The sequence below is a fragment of the Oncorhynchus kisutch genome, linkage group LG13 (assembly GCF_002021735.2).
Source record: "Oncorhynchus kisutch isolate 150728-3 linkage group LG13, Okis_V2, whole genome shotgun sequence".
Lineage (NCBI taxonomy): Eukaryota > Metazoa > Chordata > Actinopteri > Salmoniformes > Salmonidae > Oncorhynchus > Oncorhynchus kisutch.
Genome location: NC_034186.2, coordinates 54,675,702 through 54,692,457, shown reverse-complemented (window position 1 = coordinate 54,692,457; position 16,756 = coordinate 54,675,702). Strand labels below are relative to the sequence as shown.

The 16,756-nt window shown below is 42.5% G+C and overlaps 1 protein-coding gene across 1 annotated transcript; it reads right to left on the bottom strand.

The window, feature by feature from the left end:
* Positions 1 to 1,578: 1,578 nt before the first annotated feature.
* Positions 1,579 to 15,458, bottom strand: LOC116353096 (centrosome-associated protein 350-like). Its single transcript, XM_031786584.1, has 7 exons — positions 15,345 to 15,458; positions 15,061 to 15,148; positions 14,705 to 14,871; positions 8,189 to 8,309; positions 7,611 to 7,758; positions 6,587 to 6,826; positions 1,579 to 3,559 (listed from the first exon to the last, which is right to left on the bottom strand). The coding sequence occupies exons 1-7, from the start codon at positions 15,417 to 15,419 to the stop codon at positions 3,502 to 3,504; spliced, it is 897 nt and encodes a 298-aa protein (XP_031642444.1). The 5' UTR covers positions 15,420 to 15,458; the 3' UTR covers positions 1,579 to 3,501.
* Between the last annotated feature and the right edge of the window lie 1,298 nt (positions 15,459 to 16,756).

Below are 16,756 nucleotides of genomic sequence, written 5' to 3'. Positions count from 1 at the left end.
AACAGAACTCATATGGCAGGCAAAAACCTGAGAAAAAAATCCAACCAGGAAATGTGAATTCTGATGTTGGTCGTTTTTCAACTTATTCCCTATTCAAGATACAGTGGGATAGCATGTTGCACTTCCTAAGGCTTCCACTAGATGTCGCGCTTCGTGACTTTGGATTTGGTTACAAAACGCGCTAACAAAAGTAGCTATTTGGACATGAATGTTGGACATAATCGAACAAAACAAACATTTATTGTGGAACTGGGATTCCTGGGAGTGCATTCTGATGAAGATCATCAAAGGTAAGTTAATATTTATAATGTTATTTCTGACTTCTGTTGAGTACACAATATGGTGGATATCTTTTTGGCTTGTTTGGTCTCTGAGCGCCGTACTCAGATTATTGCATGGTTTGCTTTTTCCGTAAAGCTTTTTTGAAATCTGACACAGCGGTTGCATTAAGGAGAAGTGTATCTAAAGTTCCATGCATAACACTTGTATTTTCATCAACATTTATTATGAGAATTTCTGTAAATTGATGTGGCTCTCTGCAAAATCACCAGATCTTTTTGGAACTACTGAACATAATGCGCCAATGTATACTGAGAATTTTTTATATAAATATGAACTTTATCGAACAAAACATACATGTATTGTGTAACTTGAACTCTATGAGTGTCATCTGATGAAGATCATCACAGGTTAGTGATTAATTCTATCTCTATTTCTGATTTTTGTGACTCCTCTCTTTGGCTGGAAAAATGGCTGTGTTTTTCTGTGACTTGGCTCTGACCTAACATAATTGTTTGTGGTGCTTTCGCCGTAAAGCCTATTTGAAATCGGACACTGTGGTGGGATTAACAAGAAGTGTATCTTTTAAAATGGTGTGAAATACTTCTATGTTTGAGGAATTTTAATTTTGGGATTTCTGTTGATATGACACTGGCTGTTGTCGTATCGATCCTGTTAGCGGGATCTCAGCCCTATTCATTAACAGAATATAAAATTTTTAAAAGTGAGATTTTCACTGGACAATTGCTTCAATGTTTCTATGATAGTTGTCTGTCTTCGCTGTATGCTTGATAGACAACACTTTGTAACTTCTTTTTTAAGTGCCTAAACATAGAAAATGTATAATTCAAATATCATGGACATTTAGAGTAGAGTTCTTGGTCTAAACAAATTGTTAAACTTTTTTATTTTAAACCCATTTTGGTAACTTTATTTAACAGCACGGTAAGTACTAGCTAGATATTTAAAGTTAGAATGTTGTTATTATTATGCTATCATATAGTATTACCAGCTTCATATCAGGTTAATGCAGTTATAACCTCATGGTACTTGAAATAATTGGCAGGGAACACTAGGCATTTTATTTCTCAGCCATTTTTATGTATTTTTAGAGTAGACTACTTTGTTTCTTCTGACTACAAATAGCTACTATACCAAATAGTACAATTTGTTGCCAAGTATTTACCAGTACCTAGTACCAGTACCTAGTACTTACCCGACTGTAATAAAGGGATGAACAGATAATTACTGATAAGGTACTCATAAAGAGTTCATAAATAGTTGCAGGAAATGAGGATGACTTTTTTTCATAACGATGCTCTGCTTGAGGAAATGGGTAGGATTTATTTCGCAATGATCAATCATTCATTCAAATACAACCCAAGATTGGAGTAATTTGTACACACTATGCACATTTTGAAAAATATATATGTATTACCCTTATTTTACCAGGTTCTCGTTTGCAGCAACAACCTGGGGAAGAGTTGCAGGGAAGAAGGGTTGAATGAGTTAATTGGAAGCTGGGTATGAATAGATGGAGCATTATGGATAGTATACCACATAACTTAGTTCTGAGACACTTCTTTATAGTCCCATGTGTAAACACTTCAAGGGAACTCTGTTTGGAGATCCCTATTATCAAACATTTGCACAATGCACAGTACAATAACCAATAATCCAGTAATAACAACAGCTTGATGAAACTCATCTTGGTCATTCAATAAGTCCTCACATTGACATCAGCATTAAAGGGATAGTTCACGAAAATAAACTAAAACTTCAACAAAAAGTAAATTATCCCTTTAAGGAGAGTGCTTGGATTTCTCCAGAAACTATGTATGTTATGACATCTCATGAGTGTGAGCTTTTATTTTGGAGTCCTCAATTAGAAATGCAAATCACATGATACAGCAGTTTTGACGATATCATAAATCATGATTTTTAATATAAGAGTATAAATCTCTCATTGTACAGTATTCACAGGTCAACTGATACCCATTATGTCTTGCAAAAACCAAACAATGCATTCCACAGGAAGAACCTTATACTAACGGTCAAGCATGGTGGTGGTAGTGTGATGGTTTGGGGATGCTTTGCTGCCTCAGGACCTGGACGACTTGCCTTAATAGAAGGAACCATGAATGCTGCTCTGTATCAAAGAATTCTACAGGTAAATGTCAGTCCATCCGTCTGTGAGCTGAATCTGAAGTGCAGCTGGGTCATGCAGCAAGACAATGATCCAAAACGCACAATCAAGTCAACATGAAAATGGCTAAAAAGCAACACATTTGACATTTTGGAATGGTGTAGTCGAAGTCCAGACCTAATCCCAATTGAGACGTTGTGATAGGACTTGAAATGAGCAGTTCATGCTTGAAAACCCACAAATTTCGCCGAGTTAAAGCAGTTCTGCAGGCAAGAGTGGGCCAAAATTCCTCCACAGCAATGTGAGAGACTGATCAACAACCAGAGGAAGCATTTGGTCGCAGTCATTGCAGCTAAAGGTGGCACAACCCGTTATTGAGTGAAATTACTTTTTCACACAGGGGAATTGGGTGTTCCATAATTACTCAAATAAGTATACCTTTTTTTCTGTTATTTGTAAACTCAGGTTCCCTTTAACATTAGCTTTTGGTTGAAGATCTGATAATATGCAGAAACAGATGAAATCAGAAAGGGGGCACAGACTTTTTCACAGCACTGTATGTTCTAGTAGTCATTGAGAGACTCTAAATGTGCATTGCATATCCATAATACCAAATGTTTCTATCGGCCATGTCATGAACAAGATATACTGTATAGTGTACTTTAATCGAAATGCATAATAAGCTATTACTATTCGAGGCTACGAGTGTTATTTTATTTCTGAACACAAAGAAAACGGTGTTAGTGCTCATCCCACATATACCATTGTATACATGTACAGTATATACTACTGTATATAGTATTTCTTATCATTTTGTTCTCTTTTTCTTTAGCGAATGTTGGTCTTTAATACAGGGCCGATATTGACAATTCTATGATCTTTGAAGCATGTTGTCTTCACCATCATTCTACAATGTAGAAAATAGTACAAATAAATAAAAACCCTTGAATGAGTAGGTGTCCTAAAACTTTTAACCGGTAGTGTAAGATTGCTTTCAGAGACCATTCGTGATTGATGCCAAAGAGTTCAAATGATTCATCCAGATGTGACCCTCCAACATAGAGACTGTGATGTCATCACTCCCAGGCCATCAACAGCTTGGTGAATGGCACAAAGGCACCGTGGCCAGCCTCGCTGCAAGGGAAGGGAAACAGACAGTCACCACATGGCAGTTAGATTTCAGTACCTTGGCGTAAAAACTAGGCAGACCATTGGGTAATACAACACAGTGTTATAAAAATATCCCTACAAAATATCATTTTCCCGATAAAGAAAATAAATACACAACATGACCAAAAGTATGTGGACACCTACTCATTGAACATCTCATTCCTAAATCATGGGCATTAGTATGGAGTGGTCCCCCCATGTGCTGCTATAACAGCCTCCACTCTTCTGGGAAGGCTTTTCACTTTTCATGTTGGAACATTGCTATAGGGACTTGCTTCCATTCAGCCACAAGAGCATTAGTGAGGTTGGGCACTGATGTGATTAGGCCTGGCTCGCAGTCGGCATTCCAATTCATCTCAAAGGTGTTCGATGGGGTTGAGGTTCTTCCACACAGATCTCAACAAACCATTTATGTATGGATCTCGATTTTTGCACAGGGGCATTGTCATGCTGAAACAAGAAAGGGCCTTCCCCAAACTGTTGCCACAAACTACAGAATCGTTTAGAATGTCATTGTATCATGTAGCGTTATGTTTTCCATTCACTGGAACTAAAGGGCCTAGACCGAGCCATTAAAAACAGCCCCAGACCATTATTCCTCCTCCAACAAACTTTACATTCGGCACTATGCATTGCGGCAGGTAGCGTTCTCCTGGAATCCACCAAACCCAGTGTGATCAATCACTCCAGAGAATGCATTTCCACTGCTCCAGAGTCCAATGGCAGCGAGCTTTACACCACTCCAGCCGATGCTTGGTATTGCGCAGTTCCCGATGAACAGTTGCTTCCAATGGCAGTTTGGAACTCGGTAGTGAGTATTGCATCCGAGGACAGGCGATTCTTAGACGCTACGTGCTTCAGCACTCGGCGGTCCCGTTCTGTGAGCTTGTGTGGGTTACCACTTGGCGGCTGAGCCGTTGTTGCTCCCTAGACGTTTCCACCGGGGAATCTTTAGCAGGGCAGAAATTTGACGAACTGTCTTGTTGGAAGGTGGCATCCTATGACATTGCCACGTTGAAAGTCACTAAGCTCTTCAGTAAGGCCATTCCACTGCCAATGTTCGTCTATGGAGATTGCATTACTGTGTGCAAAAAAATTTTTTCCTCTCAGTGGTTGAAATTGCTGAATCCACTCATTTGAAGGGCTGTCCACATACGTTTGCATATATAGTGTACTTTTATCGAAATGCATAATAAGCCATTACTATTTGATGCTAACAAGACTGTTATTGTATTTCAGAACACAAAGAAAACAGTGTTAGTGCTCATCCCACATATACCATTGTATGCATGTACAGTGTATATACTACTGTAAATAGCATTTCATATAATTTTGTTCTCCTCTTTTGACACACGTGCTACTCATGTTTGATTTCAGCCAATGACAATGTCCGCAGCACAAGTTGAAGTGTGTCTTGAGCACGGAACCATATTTGCTATATTCTTTTTTTTTTCAACAAAATACAAACAAGTCGATAATGACAGTGACAAGACAACCATAAAAATGAAGGACGATGTACAATACATGACGATACTCAAACCGACAAACACACATGATACAACACATTTGGACAAGACAGTTATCAGCAATGCCATGGTGTAGTAGCCTAATACAAAAATAAACAAGGAAAAAAATGTGTTTTCTTACACTCTATTGCATATGGATAATTTGACTCTTATGGTAGCATATGTTCATTTTAATGTATATTGTTCAATAACAATGTTGTGGACTTTCTCAAATAAATATTGCCAGGCTACCCAAATAATATAATTGCAGACACATTTATCCAAAGCAACTTACAGACATGTGTGCATTCATTTTATGTGTGGGTGGCCCCGGGAATAGCAAATTAATTGTTTAAACAGGTTGGGTGTTAGAGATGTAGAACTTTGTCTTTTGAATATTCATATTGTACCTAGCAGAAGTATTGTGTCATTAATTGAGGGGATATGGACATTGAGGTCACCCAAGATGATGAGTTGGGGGTTAATACGTAGTTTGATGGAGTGATGGGAAAGCCAGCCTTGAACCTGTAGCCAAAACAAGCTCACTGTCTGACAGTACCAAAACAGATGCATCATGTCCGCCTCCTCTTCATTACAGAACCTACATTTTGAGTCTTGCTCAATACACCAAATGGACAGCATTTTCTTTGTTGACAGCTAAAAAAGAATCACACACAGCAGAGGGAGAGAGAAAATATATGCACATATGTGATGTTGTGCACAATCTTCGGGGACCACTTTTTGCTTGTGGGCACTACTTTCAGAACTACTGGCTAAAAATAATCCAAAAGTACCAGAGAATCGCTAACTGAAAGGCTCTTGAGTATCTATTGGTGTTTTGTATGTGACATTAAGGACTTGCTTCCATGGTATTGGGTTTTCAAAGACATCTTCCCAATACATTAGACATTTGTTTGGAATTGCAGATAGGTGATGGAAATTCAAAATGAGTTGATTTTAGATTTTTGTGTCCATTTTTAGTTTTTTTATAGTAGGATTGCGTACAGTTAAATTATGCCTTACTTTCTTCATCTTAGCTTTACATGTGGGGGATATAGGAGACAGCAATTGTGCATACATATGATTTATACAAACATCCCCATAGGCTCTAAACACTGTTCCAAAATCAAACAACTTTCCATCTTTCCACGTCCACAATGTCATTTATAAAATAAATATATTTTTCAATACACAATTGTTTCAAGTTCATAATTGTTACTTGTGTGTGTGAGGGGCCTGGAGGCCCTACTACTGTAAACAACAGGATTCAGTGGATAACTTATTTAAAGTAAATGAACCCTTCAGTTATAACTAAAAGCACTGTTGAACCTTTTCCTGTCACCTCTAAAAAATAGAGATATATTTATACTCCACAGTAGAACTCTAGCAATTCTACCAATGTAAAAATGCAAGGATGAAACATCCCTTACTCACAGAATAACTGATTTAAGACTACAAATTCATGGGAAATGAAGAGAGCGCTTACCATTCAAAGTAGCACTGTCCCCTGTGTGTGCCATCTTGCTGCCCGTGTTCAAGTGATTCCAGCTCCACTCCCATATGGAAGTCTGGCTCCCCGTCGAGGTGGCCCAGGTAACGAATCGTGCCTGTGCTGATCCGTCCCGAGGGCAGCAGGACTCGAACCCGGTGTCCCGTCTGCAGGTCTAGGGGGGAGTGAGGCACAAAGACCCGGTGTGGACCGATGTAGCTCCTCCAGGAGCTCCCACTGGGGGGATGGAAGGTTTTCTCTTTTTAGATGGCTTAAAATGAATAGGATTTCAAGGGACATTACACTCTAAAATCAAACGTTTTCAGATCAGACCTGGGTTCAAATACTATTTAGGGTTTTTTCAATTACTTTCAAAGACATTTTTCTTTTGAATAATATACAGTGTATTTTCAAATACAAATATTTAAATACTCCATGCATTTGAACCCAGGTCTGTTTGGTCCTATGGGTGTTTGAAATGATGTATTTGGAAACAAATATTAGAAAATTGTTTGAAATCGTAGGCTATTTATAGGATTATTTCAAAAATAATACTTTCAAATACTTCAAAGTGGTTGATTTTAGACACATTATTTTAAAATACTCAAATAAATATTTAAATTACAAATAGTTAACCACGCATGTATTATAACCCAGGTCTGTTTGGCTATGTTTACACAGGCAGCCCAATTCTGATCTTTGTTTCACTAATTGGTCTTTTTATCTATCAGTTCTGAAAAAGATCTCATGTGATTGGTCAAAATACCAATTAGTGGAAAGAATATCAGAATTGGGCTGCCTGTGTAGACACAGCCTTACAGACCTCAAAAGTAGTCATTGTTTGTGTAGATACAGCTACATACCTCAACTCCAAATTAATGGAAAATATAAGCACTGCAAATCTGGAAAGTACATGCTGCATTCCATGGACCAATTTTAGGTCTGAAAACAAGTGCCAAACATTTTTAAGTGTAATGGCCTTTTGACACAGCTGGGAGCAGGTGAAGAGAAATGGCTCTACCTGGTGGCTGTAGACAGAGCAGAAATGGGTCTGGAGCCAAATGCTGAGTTCAATGAGACCTGGCTGCCAGACAAGCTGCTTTTGCATGTGTCGCCTGTTGATGACTTCGTCTCAGACCCTCTGCTTTGGTTGGAATGGCTCAAGCTGCCTGTTATTTTAAGTCATGGATAAGATTATTCTTTCCTATTCAAAACATAGATATTAAAGGGAGATTACACTTCAGAATAAACATTTGTCCGATGTTTTCAGACCTCAACCAGTCCAATGGTAAGTTGAATACATGTTCCAAGACTTTGAGTGTGTAGATCTAGGTATATGCCTTAACCACAAATGAATGGAAAAGATAAGCACCAAATAAAATCTGGAAAGAGGAAAATGCTTATCTTTTCCATTAATTTGGGATTAAAGCATATAGCTTGATCTACGCAACAAATGGCCTGTGACGTGGACCTATCTGAACATTAGTCTACTTTTGAGGTATGGAAACATCTGACTAACTTTTATGCTGGAGTGCAATGTCCCTTTAAATCCCATATGATGAATACAGCAAATCAAGTACTGTTGATCATGTGATTTACTTGAGCTGTCCTGGTCCTTTTCATCGTAAGGATGTCTGTTCTTCACCTCTGAATCGCCAAGGTCCTCGAAGCTGCCCACCTGAAGTAGACTTCCAGGCCTGGCTACAGTCTCAGAGATCAGCTGATGAAAATAAAACAAAGTTGTCATCAAGTTATTATTATGACTAAATAATGAAACACACACACATAATCATACAGGCGCGCAAAAACGCACACAGACACACGTTACGTTACGTTAGTCCATCGTATCCGAATTTGACTTCCACTTCTGAGTTAACGGTGAATTCTTTGGTGAATATAGAGTCCAATCCGAGATCCACAAACTTTATTGCAGGTGGGGAATATGCAGTCTGTTTGGCATACGTTTGGCATATGCAGGCATGGTAGTATGTCTCCTGAGCTGTTTTTGCTGGTTCTCTGTGCTCCTCTCCTCCCACCTCTGTACACCGCTCTGGCAGAGCTGCCACCAGGTGGAACGGTCAGCAGCAGCATCCTCCAGGTCTGTGGGTTTGATGTTGCACTTCTTCAGCAACATTTTCAGCTGGTCCTGATGGGGCTTCATCTGCTCCCCCTGCAGACCGCCGGTCAAGATGTAGCTGGCCATACAGGATCTTCCGCTGCAAGTGCTCCTGAGACATGCTAATGACATGCCCAAGCCAGCGCAGTTGTTGTTGGGTGGCCATGGCCTCCATACGCTTGCAGTTGGTCTTAGCAAGTATTTCTGTACGGGGGAAACACTTCGCACCAGGTGATTCTGATGATGTGCTGCAGGCATCTTAAGTGGAATCGCTCGAGCTGCTTGTGGTAGCGACTGTAAGTGACCAAGGATTCACAGCTGTAAAGAAGTGTGGTGATGCAGACTGCTTGATAGACGGCAACTTTGATGTGGAGCTGGAGACCCCTGTTTTGGAATCAAATCAAATCCAATTTTATTTGTCACATACACATGGTTAGCAGATGTTGATGCGAGTGTAGCGAAATGCTTGTGCTTCTAGTTCCGACAATGCAGTAATAACCAACAAGTAATCTAACTAACAATTCCAAAACTACTGTCTTATACACAGTGTAAGGGGATAAAGAATATGTACATAAGGATATATGAATGAGTGATGGTACAGAGCAGCATAGGCAAGATACAGTAGATGATATCGAGTACAGTATATACATATGAGATGAGTATGTAAACAAAGTGGCATAGTTAAAGTGGCTAGTGATACATGTATTACATAAGGATGCAGTCTATGATATAGAGTACAGTATATACGTATGCATATGAGATGAATAATGTAGGGTAAGTAACATTATATAAGGTAGCATTGTTTAAAGTGGCTAGTGATATATTTACATTTCCTATCAATTCCCATTATTAAAGTGGCTGGAGTTGAGTCAGTGTCATTGTCAGTGTGTTGGCAGCAGCCACTCAATGTTAGTGGTGGCTGTTTAACAGTCTGATGGCCTTGAGATAGAAGCTGTTTTTCAGTCTCTCGGTCCCAGCTTTGATGCACCTGTACTGACCTCGCCTTCTGGATGATAGCGGGGTGAACAGGCAGTGGCTCGGGTGGTTGATGTCCTTGATGATCTTTATGGCCTTCCTGTAACATCGGGTGGTGTAGGTGACCTGATACAGCCCGACAGGATGCTCTCGATTGTGCATCTGTAGAAGTTTGTGAGTGCTTTTGGTGACAAGCCGAATTTCTTCAGCCTCCTGAGGTTGAAGAGGCGCTGCTGCGCCTTCTTCACGATGCTGTCTGTGTGAGTGGACCAATTCAGTTTGTCTGTGATGTGTATGCCGAGGAACTTAAAACTTGCTACCCTCTCCACTACTGTTCCATCGATGTGGATAGGGGGGTGTTCCCTCAAGTCCACAATCATCTCCTTAGTTTTGTTGACGTTGAGTGTGAGTTTATTTTCCTGACACCACACTCCGAGGGCCCTCACCTCCTCCCTGTAGGCCATCTCGTCGTTGTTGGTAATCAAGCCTACCACTGTTGTGTCGTCCGCAAACTTGATGATTGAGTTGGAGGCGTGCGTGGCCACGCAGTCGTGGGTGAACAGGCTGTACAGGAGAGGGCTCAGAAAGCACCCTTGTGGGGCCCCAGTGTTGAAGATCAGCGGGGAGGAGATGTTGTTGCCTACCCTCATCACCTGGGGGCGGCCCATCAGGAAGTCCAGTACCCAGTTGCACAGGGCGGGGTCGAGACCCAGGGTCTCGAGCTTGATGACGAGCTTGGAGGGTACTGTTGAATGCCGAGCTGTAGTCGATGAACAGCATTCTCACATAGGTATTCCTCTTGTCCAGATGGGTTAGGGCAGTGTGCAGTGTGGTTGAGATTGCATCGTCTGTGGACCTATTTGGGCGGTAAGCAAATTGGAGTGGGTCTAGGGTGTCAGGTAGGGTGGAGGTGATATGGTCCTTGACTAGTCTCTCAAAGCACTTCATGATGACGGATGTGAGTGCTACGGGGCGGTAGTCGTTTAGCTCAGTTACCTTAGCTTTCTTGGGAACAGGAACAATGGTGGCCCTCTTGAAGCATGTGGGAACAGCAGACTGGTATAGGGATTGATTGAATATGTCCGTAAACACACCGGCCAGCTGGTCTGCGCATGCTCTGAGGGCGCAGCTGGGGATGCCGTCTGGGCCTGCAGCCTTATGAGGGTTAACACGTTTAAATGTTTTACTCACCTCGGCTGCAGTGAAGGAGAGACCGCATATTTTCGTTGCAGGCCGTGTCAGTGGCACTGTATTGTCCTCAAAGCGGGCAGAAAAGTGATTTAGTCTGCCTGGGAGCAAGACATCCTGGTCCGTGACTGGGCTGGATTTCTTCCTGTAGTCCGTGATTGACTGTAGACCCTGCCACATGCCTCTTGTGTCTGAGCCGTTGAATTGAGATTCTACTTTGTCTCTGTACTGACGCTTAGCTTGTTTGATAGCCTTGCGGAGGGAATAGCTGCACTGTTTGTATTCGGTCATGTTACCAGACACCTTGCCCTGATTAAAAGCAGTGGTTCGCGCTTTCAGTTCCACACGAATGCTGCCATCAATCCACGGTTTCTGGTTAGGGAATGTTTTAATCGTTGCTATGGGAACGACATCTTCAACGCACGTTCTAATGAACTCGCACACCGAATCAGCGTATTCGTCAATATTGTTATCTGACGCAATACGAAACATGTCCCAGTCCACGTGATGGAAGCAGTCTTGGAGTGTGGAGTCAGCTTGGTCGGACCAGCGTTGGACAGACCTCAGCGTGGGAGCCTCTTGTTTTAGTTTCTGTCTGTAGGCAGGGATCAACAAAATGGAGTCGTGGTCAGCTTTTCCGAAAGGGGGGCGGGGCAGGGCCTTATATGCGTCGCGGAAGTTAGAGTAACAATGATTCAAGGTCTTTCCACCCCTGGTTGCGCAATCGATATGCTGATACAATTTAGGGAGTCTTGTTTTCAGATTAGCCTTGTTAAAATCCCCAGCTACAATGAATGCAGCCTCCGGATAAATCGTTTCCAGTTTGCAGAGAGTTAAATAAAGTTCGTTCAGAGCCATCGATGTGTCTGCTTGGGGGGGGATATATACGGCTGTGATTATAATCGAAGAGAATTCTCTTGGTAGATAATGCGGTCTACATTTGATTGTGAGGAATTCTAAATCAGGTGAACAGAAGGATTTGAGTTCCTGTATGTTTCTTTCATCACACCATGTCACGTTAGCCATAAGGCATACGCCCCCGCCCCTCTTCTTACCAGAAAGATGTTTGTTTCTGTCGGCGCGATGCGTGGAGAAACCCGTTGGCTGCACCGCCTTGGATAGCGTCTCTCCAGTGAGCCATGTTTCCGTGAAGCAAAGAACGTTGCAGTCTCTGATGTCCCTCTGGAATGCTACCCTTGCTCGGATTTCATCAACCTTGTTGTCAAGAGACTGGACATTGGCAAGAAGAATGCTAGGGAGTGGTGCACGGTGTGCCCGTCTCCGGAGTCTGACCAGAAGACCGCCTCGTTTCCCTCTTTTTCAGAGTAGTTTTTTTGGGTCGCTGCATGGAATCCACTCCGTTGTCCTGTTTGTAAGGCAGAACACAGGATCCGCGTCGCGAAAAACATATTCTTGGTCGTACTGATGGTGAGTTGACGCTGATCTTATATTCAGTAGTTCTTCTCGACTGTATGTAATGAAACCTAAGATGACCTGAGGTACTAATGTAAAAAATAACACGTAAAAAAAACAAAAAACTGCATAGTTTCCTAGGAACGCGAAGGGAGGCGGCCATCTCTGTCGGCGCCGACAGAGACCCTGCGTCTGAGTTTCCCGAAGCCAGATGATGCTTGCTTGATCCTGTTTTGAATTTTGAGGTCGATGCTGCTGTCCTCCGAGAGGATGCTGCCCTGGTATTTAAAGAACGTGACTATTGCCAGTGATTTGTGTCCAATGGTGAAGACAGGCATGGTGGGTGGAGAGCTGGATCTCCACTGGAAGACCACCTGTGTCTTAGTGGTGTTGATAGACAGTCCCATCCTGCTATAGACCCTCACAGCCGCTACAAGGACGGACTGAAGGTCTTCTGGAGTGTGGGCCACGAGCACCATCATTAACATACTGCAGCTCAAGAACCTGCTCCATCAAAACCTTGGTGGTTGCTTGGAGCCCCCTGATGTTTATGATATGTTGAGCCTCCAATATTTATGCTGCAGTAGTTTATGTGTCGGGGGGCTAGGGTCAGTCTGTTATATCTGGAGTATTTCTCCTGTCTTATCCAATGTCCTGTGAGAATTTAAGTATGCTCTCTCTAAATCTCTCTCTCTCGGCTATGGAAACCTGACCTTTTCACCGGACATGCTACCAGTCCCAGACCTGCTGTTTTCAACTCTCTAGAGACAGCAGGAGCAGTATAGATACTCTGAATGTTCGGCCATGAAAAGCCAACTGACATTTACTCCTAAGGTGCTGACCTGTTGCACCCTCGACAACCACTGTGATTATTATTATTTGACCCTGCTGGTCATCTATGAACATTTGAACATCTTGGCCATGTTCTGTTATAATCTCCACCCGGCACAGCCAGAAGAGGACTGGCCGCCCCTCATAGTCTGGTTCCTCTTTAGGTTTCTTCCTAGGTTCTGGCCTTTCTAGGGAGTTTTTCCTAGCCACTTTTTTCCTAGCCGCTTCTACACCTGCATTGCTTGCTGTTTGGGTTTTAGGCTGGGTTTCTGTACAGCACTTTGAGATATCAGCTGATGTAAGAAAGGCTTTATAAATACATTTGATTTGATGTTGAATAGGGTTCCATCCAGCCTGAAGTCCACAGCAACTGTGCTGCTGTCCTCAAGCTCCTTGTGGAGAAGCTGGGTGACACATAGGAGGAAGATGTTAAAGAGTACAGGTGCCAGCACACACCCCTGCCTCACACCGATGCTTACTCAAAAGGGCACTGACTCCTGCCCTCCTATGGCAACCCAAGACATCATCCTATCATGGAACTGGCAAAGGATGTTGACAAATTTGTCTGGACAGCCAAATTTGAGTAGAATGCCCCGTAGTAGTTCCCTGCTCACAGTGTCGAAGGCCTTGAAGAGGTCAACAAGGGCAGGGAAAAGGTCCTGATGTTTTTCACGGCACTTCTCCTGGAGTTTCCGTGCCGTGAAAATCATGTCGACCGTACTTCTGTTCTTTCTGAAGCCGCATTGTGACTCTGGCAACAGTTCCTCTGTGATGTTGTTCATCAGCCTGTGCAGCATCACCTTGGCCAGGACCAAGGAATGTTTGCATCCCACCACTGTTGGGGGACAATCTCCCGGTCCCAACCTCAGTGATGTACTGGTGGAGCGTTCTGGTGCAGAGTAACCTCCCTTCTTAAGTAGCTCTGCTGGGATGCTGTCAGTGACAGGAGCCTTGTTGTTCTTGAGGGAACGGAGAGCTAATAACCCATTTTTGGATGGTTGGTGATTGGTTGACGTATTGAATGAGTGGACGGACAGGCAGTTCTCCCAGGATGGAGTGGTCTGTAGGAGATCATCAGGATCTGGTTTTGGTCCTTCAAGAGTCAGACCATCAGCTGTTTCAGGGGGGTGATGGAGCGACTTCTAGGGACATAGATAGCTTTAGGTGAGAAATTGTGCATGACGTTTTTGTCGGCATACATTTTGATTTCCTGTGCCTTAATCGTCTACCATTCATTCTGCAGAGCACTCAAGGTCGTTTGTACTTCCTTGAGTGATGCACGCCATTGCTTGCGGAGGGTAGCACATGTGGGGCTGTTGAGAGTAGCCATGTGTGCTTTGTGCATAATGTCCAGTAAGGTTGATGTGGTCTCAGAGTTCTCACCGAACCAGTCCTGATGTTTCCTACCTCTGTAGCCAATGGCGTGGGCTGCTGCCTGATAGAACACTGAGCTAATAGATGCCCACTTCTGGTCCCTGGGTCCTCTGCGCTCAGAAGAGGCTCAGTCTCCCTCAGCCTTTCAGCGATAGAGCGACAGAACTCTTCCCTTACTGTAGCTTTCTCAAGCTTGGTACACACACACACACACACACCTGATAACGGAGGTCCTGTTGTTTCCTCTGCATTTCCACAAACTTCCTTTCCCATGTAGCCCTCTCAAAGGTAATCTGGGTCTTGAGGGCCTGTATCTCCCTCTCAGCTTTGGACAGTCTCCTCTGCATGGCACTGCTACAATGACTTCCTGGTATTTCCGCAGAGGCTGAAAATCCATCATCCAACACATACAGAGACCAGAATTAGAGCATGCTATTCTATTATATTCTACAAAACACATAGATGAGATAATTAGAGTAATCCTTTAGAACACCAATCCTATGCCAGTCTGTATCACAGTAGTCTACATTTTGTATGGTTTTCATTATTTACTGAGGACAACCCTCATCGTTACCTGTTTTTTGTTTCACTTGATGGTTGTGATCCTTTCCTGTTCTGTGGGGTTCATTGGGCAAGTGTTTGATTGAGTAGTATGGGCTCACCTTCATCAAAAATCAATGACAGTCAAACAGTATTTCAAAAGCATGAGGGATGTCAAAGATATAATTGTCAGATAGCACACATAGCCCATGGTCCTAGATCAGTTTGTGCTGTATAGTTAACTCCTATGGTCATTGTCATTCTTGGCTAAGAGTTGCACAAACAGATCTGTGACCAGGCTATAGGACACACACTCACCCAGAAGAACCTGCAGGTACATAGCAGACCCTTGAATGTCCATGCAAACGCACGCCACAGGACATGCATCACCATGCTGTTGTAGTATCCCCTCACATTGTCCTATCCTGCCTGAGAAAATAAAGCTGTTGTTGAGGTGTGCCCATAGGACATTCTTTTACTGTGTCACTCAAACTTTTTTGTGTGTCTCTATCTCTATTGTGGGTTCCATAAGTACATAAATGTTAATATACTGACTGGTTTATGCAATAGAGTGGACAGTGTTGTCCCCAGTGACACCAGTTTGATTATTTAATGGTTCGTGTATGAGATTTCAACCCAGCATTTAGAATGTGAGGCTCCAAGACTTGATACAACAGTACTATTTAATAATAGAAGTTCTCTATTAAGTTGTTGGCGACATGTGTGTACAGCGTGTTCATAATTCCATGAAATATAAAATCAAGCCTGGTCCCTGATCTGTTTGGGCTGTCTTACCAACTCCTACTGCTTTTTTTTGGGTGTAATGACTATATAAATTGACGAGACAGCACAAACAGATATGGGACCAGGCTATATGCTATCGACACTGCATCCACAATTCTACCACCTCCATTCGGATGATGTCTCTGTAATACAGCTAATTCTGGAGATTCGTTCACTGAGAGCTTCAACAAACCATTACAAACAAACATGTAATAGCACGAGCAAACATGTAATAGCGCTAGCTTCTATACAGACAGATAGGAGGCTAAATACAGACCTTTCCCAACAGCCAGAAGGTGAAGAGAATGAAAGTCAGAATGTCAGAATGAAAATAGCTCTGCTCTTTTCAGGTCAATGCCGTCACACTCCATGGTGAATGCTAGAACACCATGCAGTACCCACTGACCTGTTGCTGTGTCCAGTGCCGTGAGAGCAGTGTTGCTCACAAGTAAATCTTATCTAATCTTCTTAGTCATGCTGTGTCCCGGGCCATGTTCTTCCAGACAGCAGCTTAATTTTGCCTCCCGAGCCTCCTCATAAAAACACAGTAAGGTGGGTGGTGTTATTGATGCAGTTTAATGCTGGCCACTGTCAATTCCAATCATTTTACAAACTACTGTAGGCCTATCTTGATGAGCCGGAGGAAAATGAAGTGTCTTCCTTTCAATGGCATATTCGAGTAGACAGTCCTGAATTGTATCTACTGGCTGATATTTTCTGTAATATTTGATAGTCATGCACAACACACTGTATTATATAGGGTTATATCATATTTATGGTATCAATATTCAGACAGCCAAGACATGCTTAGGTTGTCCTAATATGGACACCGTACAAAATAATGACCCAAAGGACAACGGCATGTGTTCGCTTTAAACACAGACATCCTGTCACTTTCAAACACAGCCCTTTGTTTGCATATCATTTTGCATTGATGGTCTTTGTTT

Coding starts and splice junctions, on each gene's coding strand:
- LOC116353096 (XM_031786584.1), bottom strand. CDS start 15,419: ATGGTGATGCATGTCCTGTGGCGTGCGTTTGCATGGACATTCAAGGGT. Junction 7,759..8,188: donor AAAGGACCAGGACAGCTCAA/GTAAATCACATG, acceptor TTAAAATAACAG/GCAGCTTGAGCCATTCCAAC. Junction 3,560..6,586: donor GGACAGTGCTACTTTGAATG/GTAAGCGCTCTC, acceptor CTTCCCTTGCAG/CGAGGCTGGCCACGGTGCCT.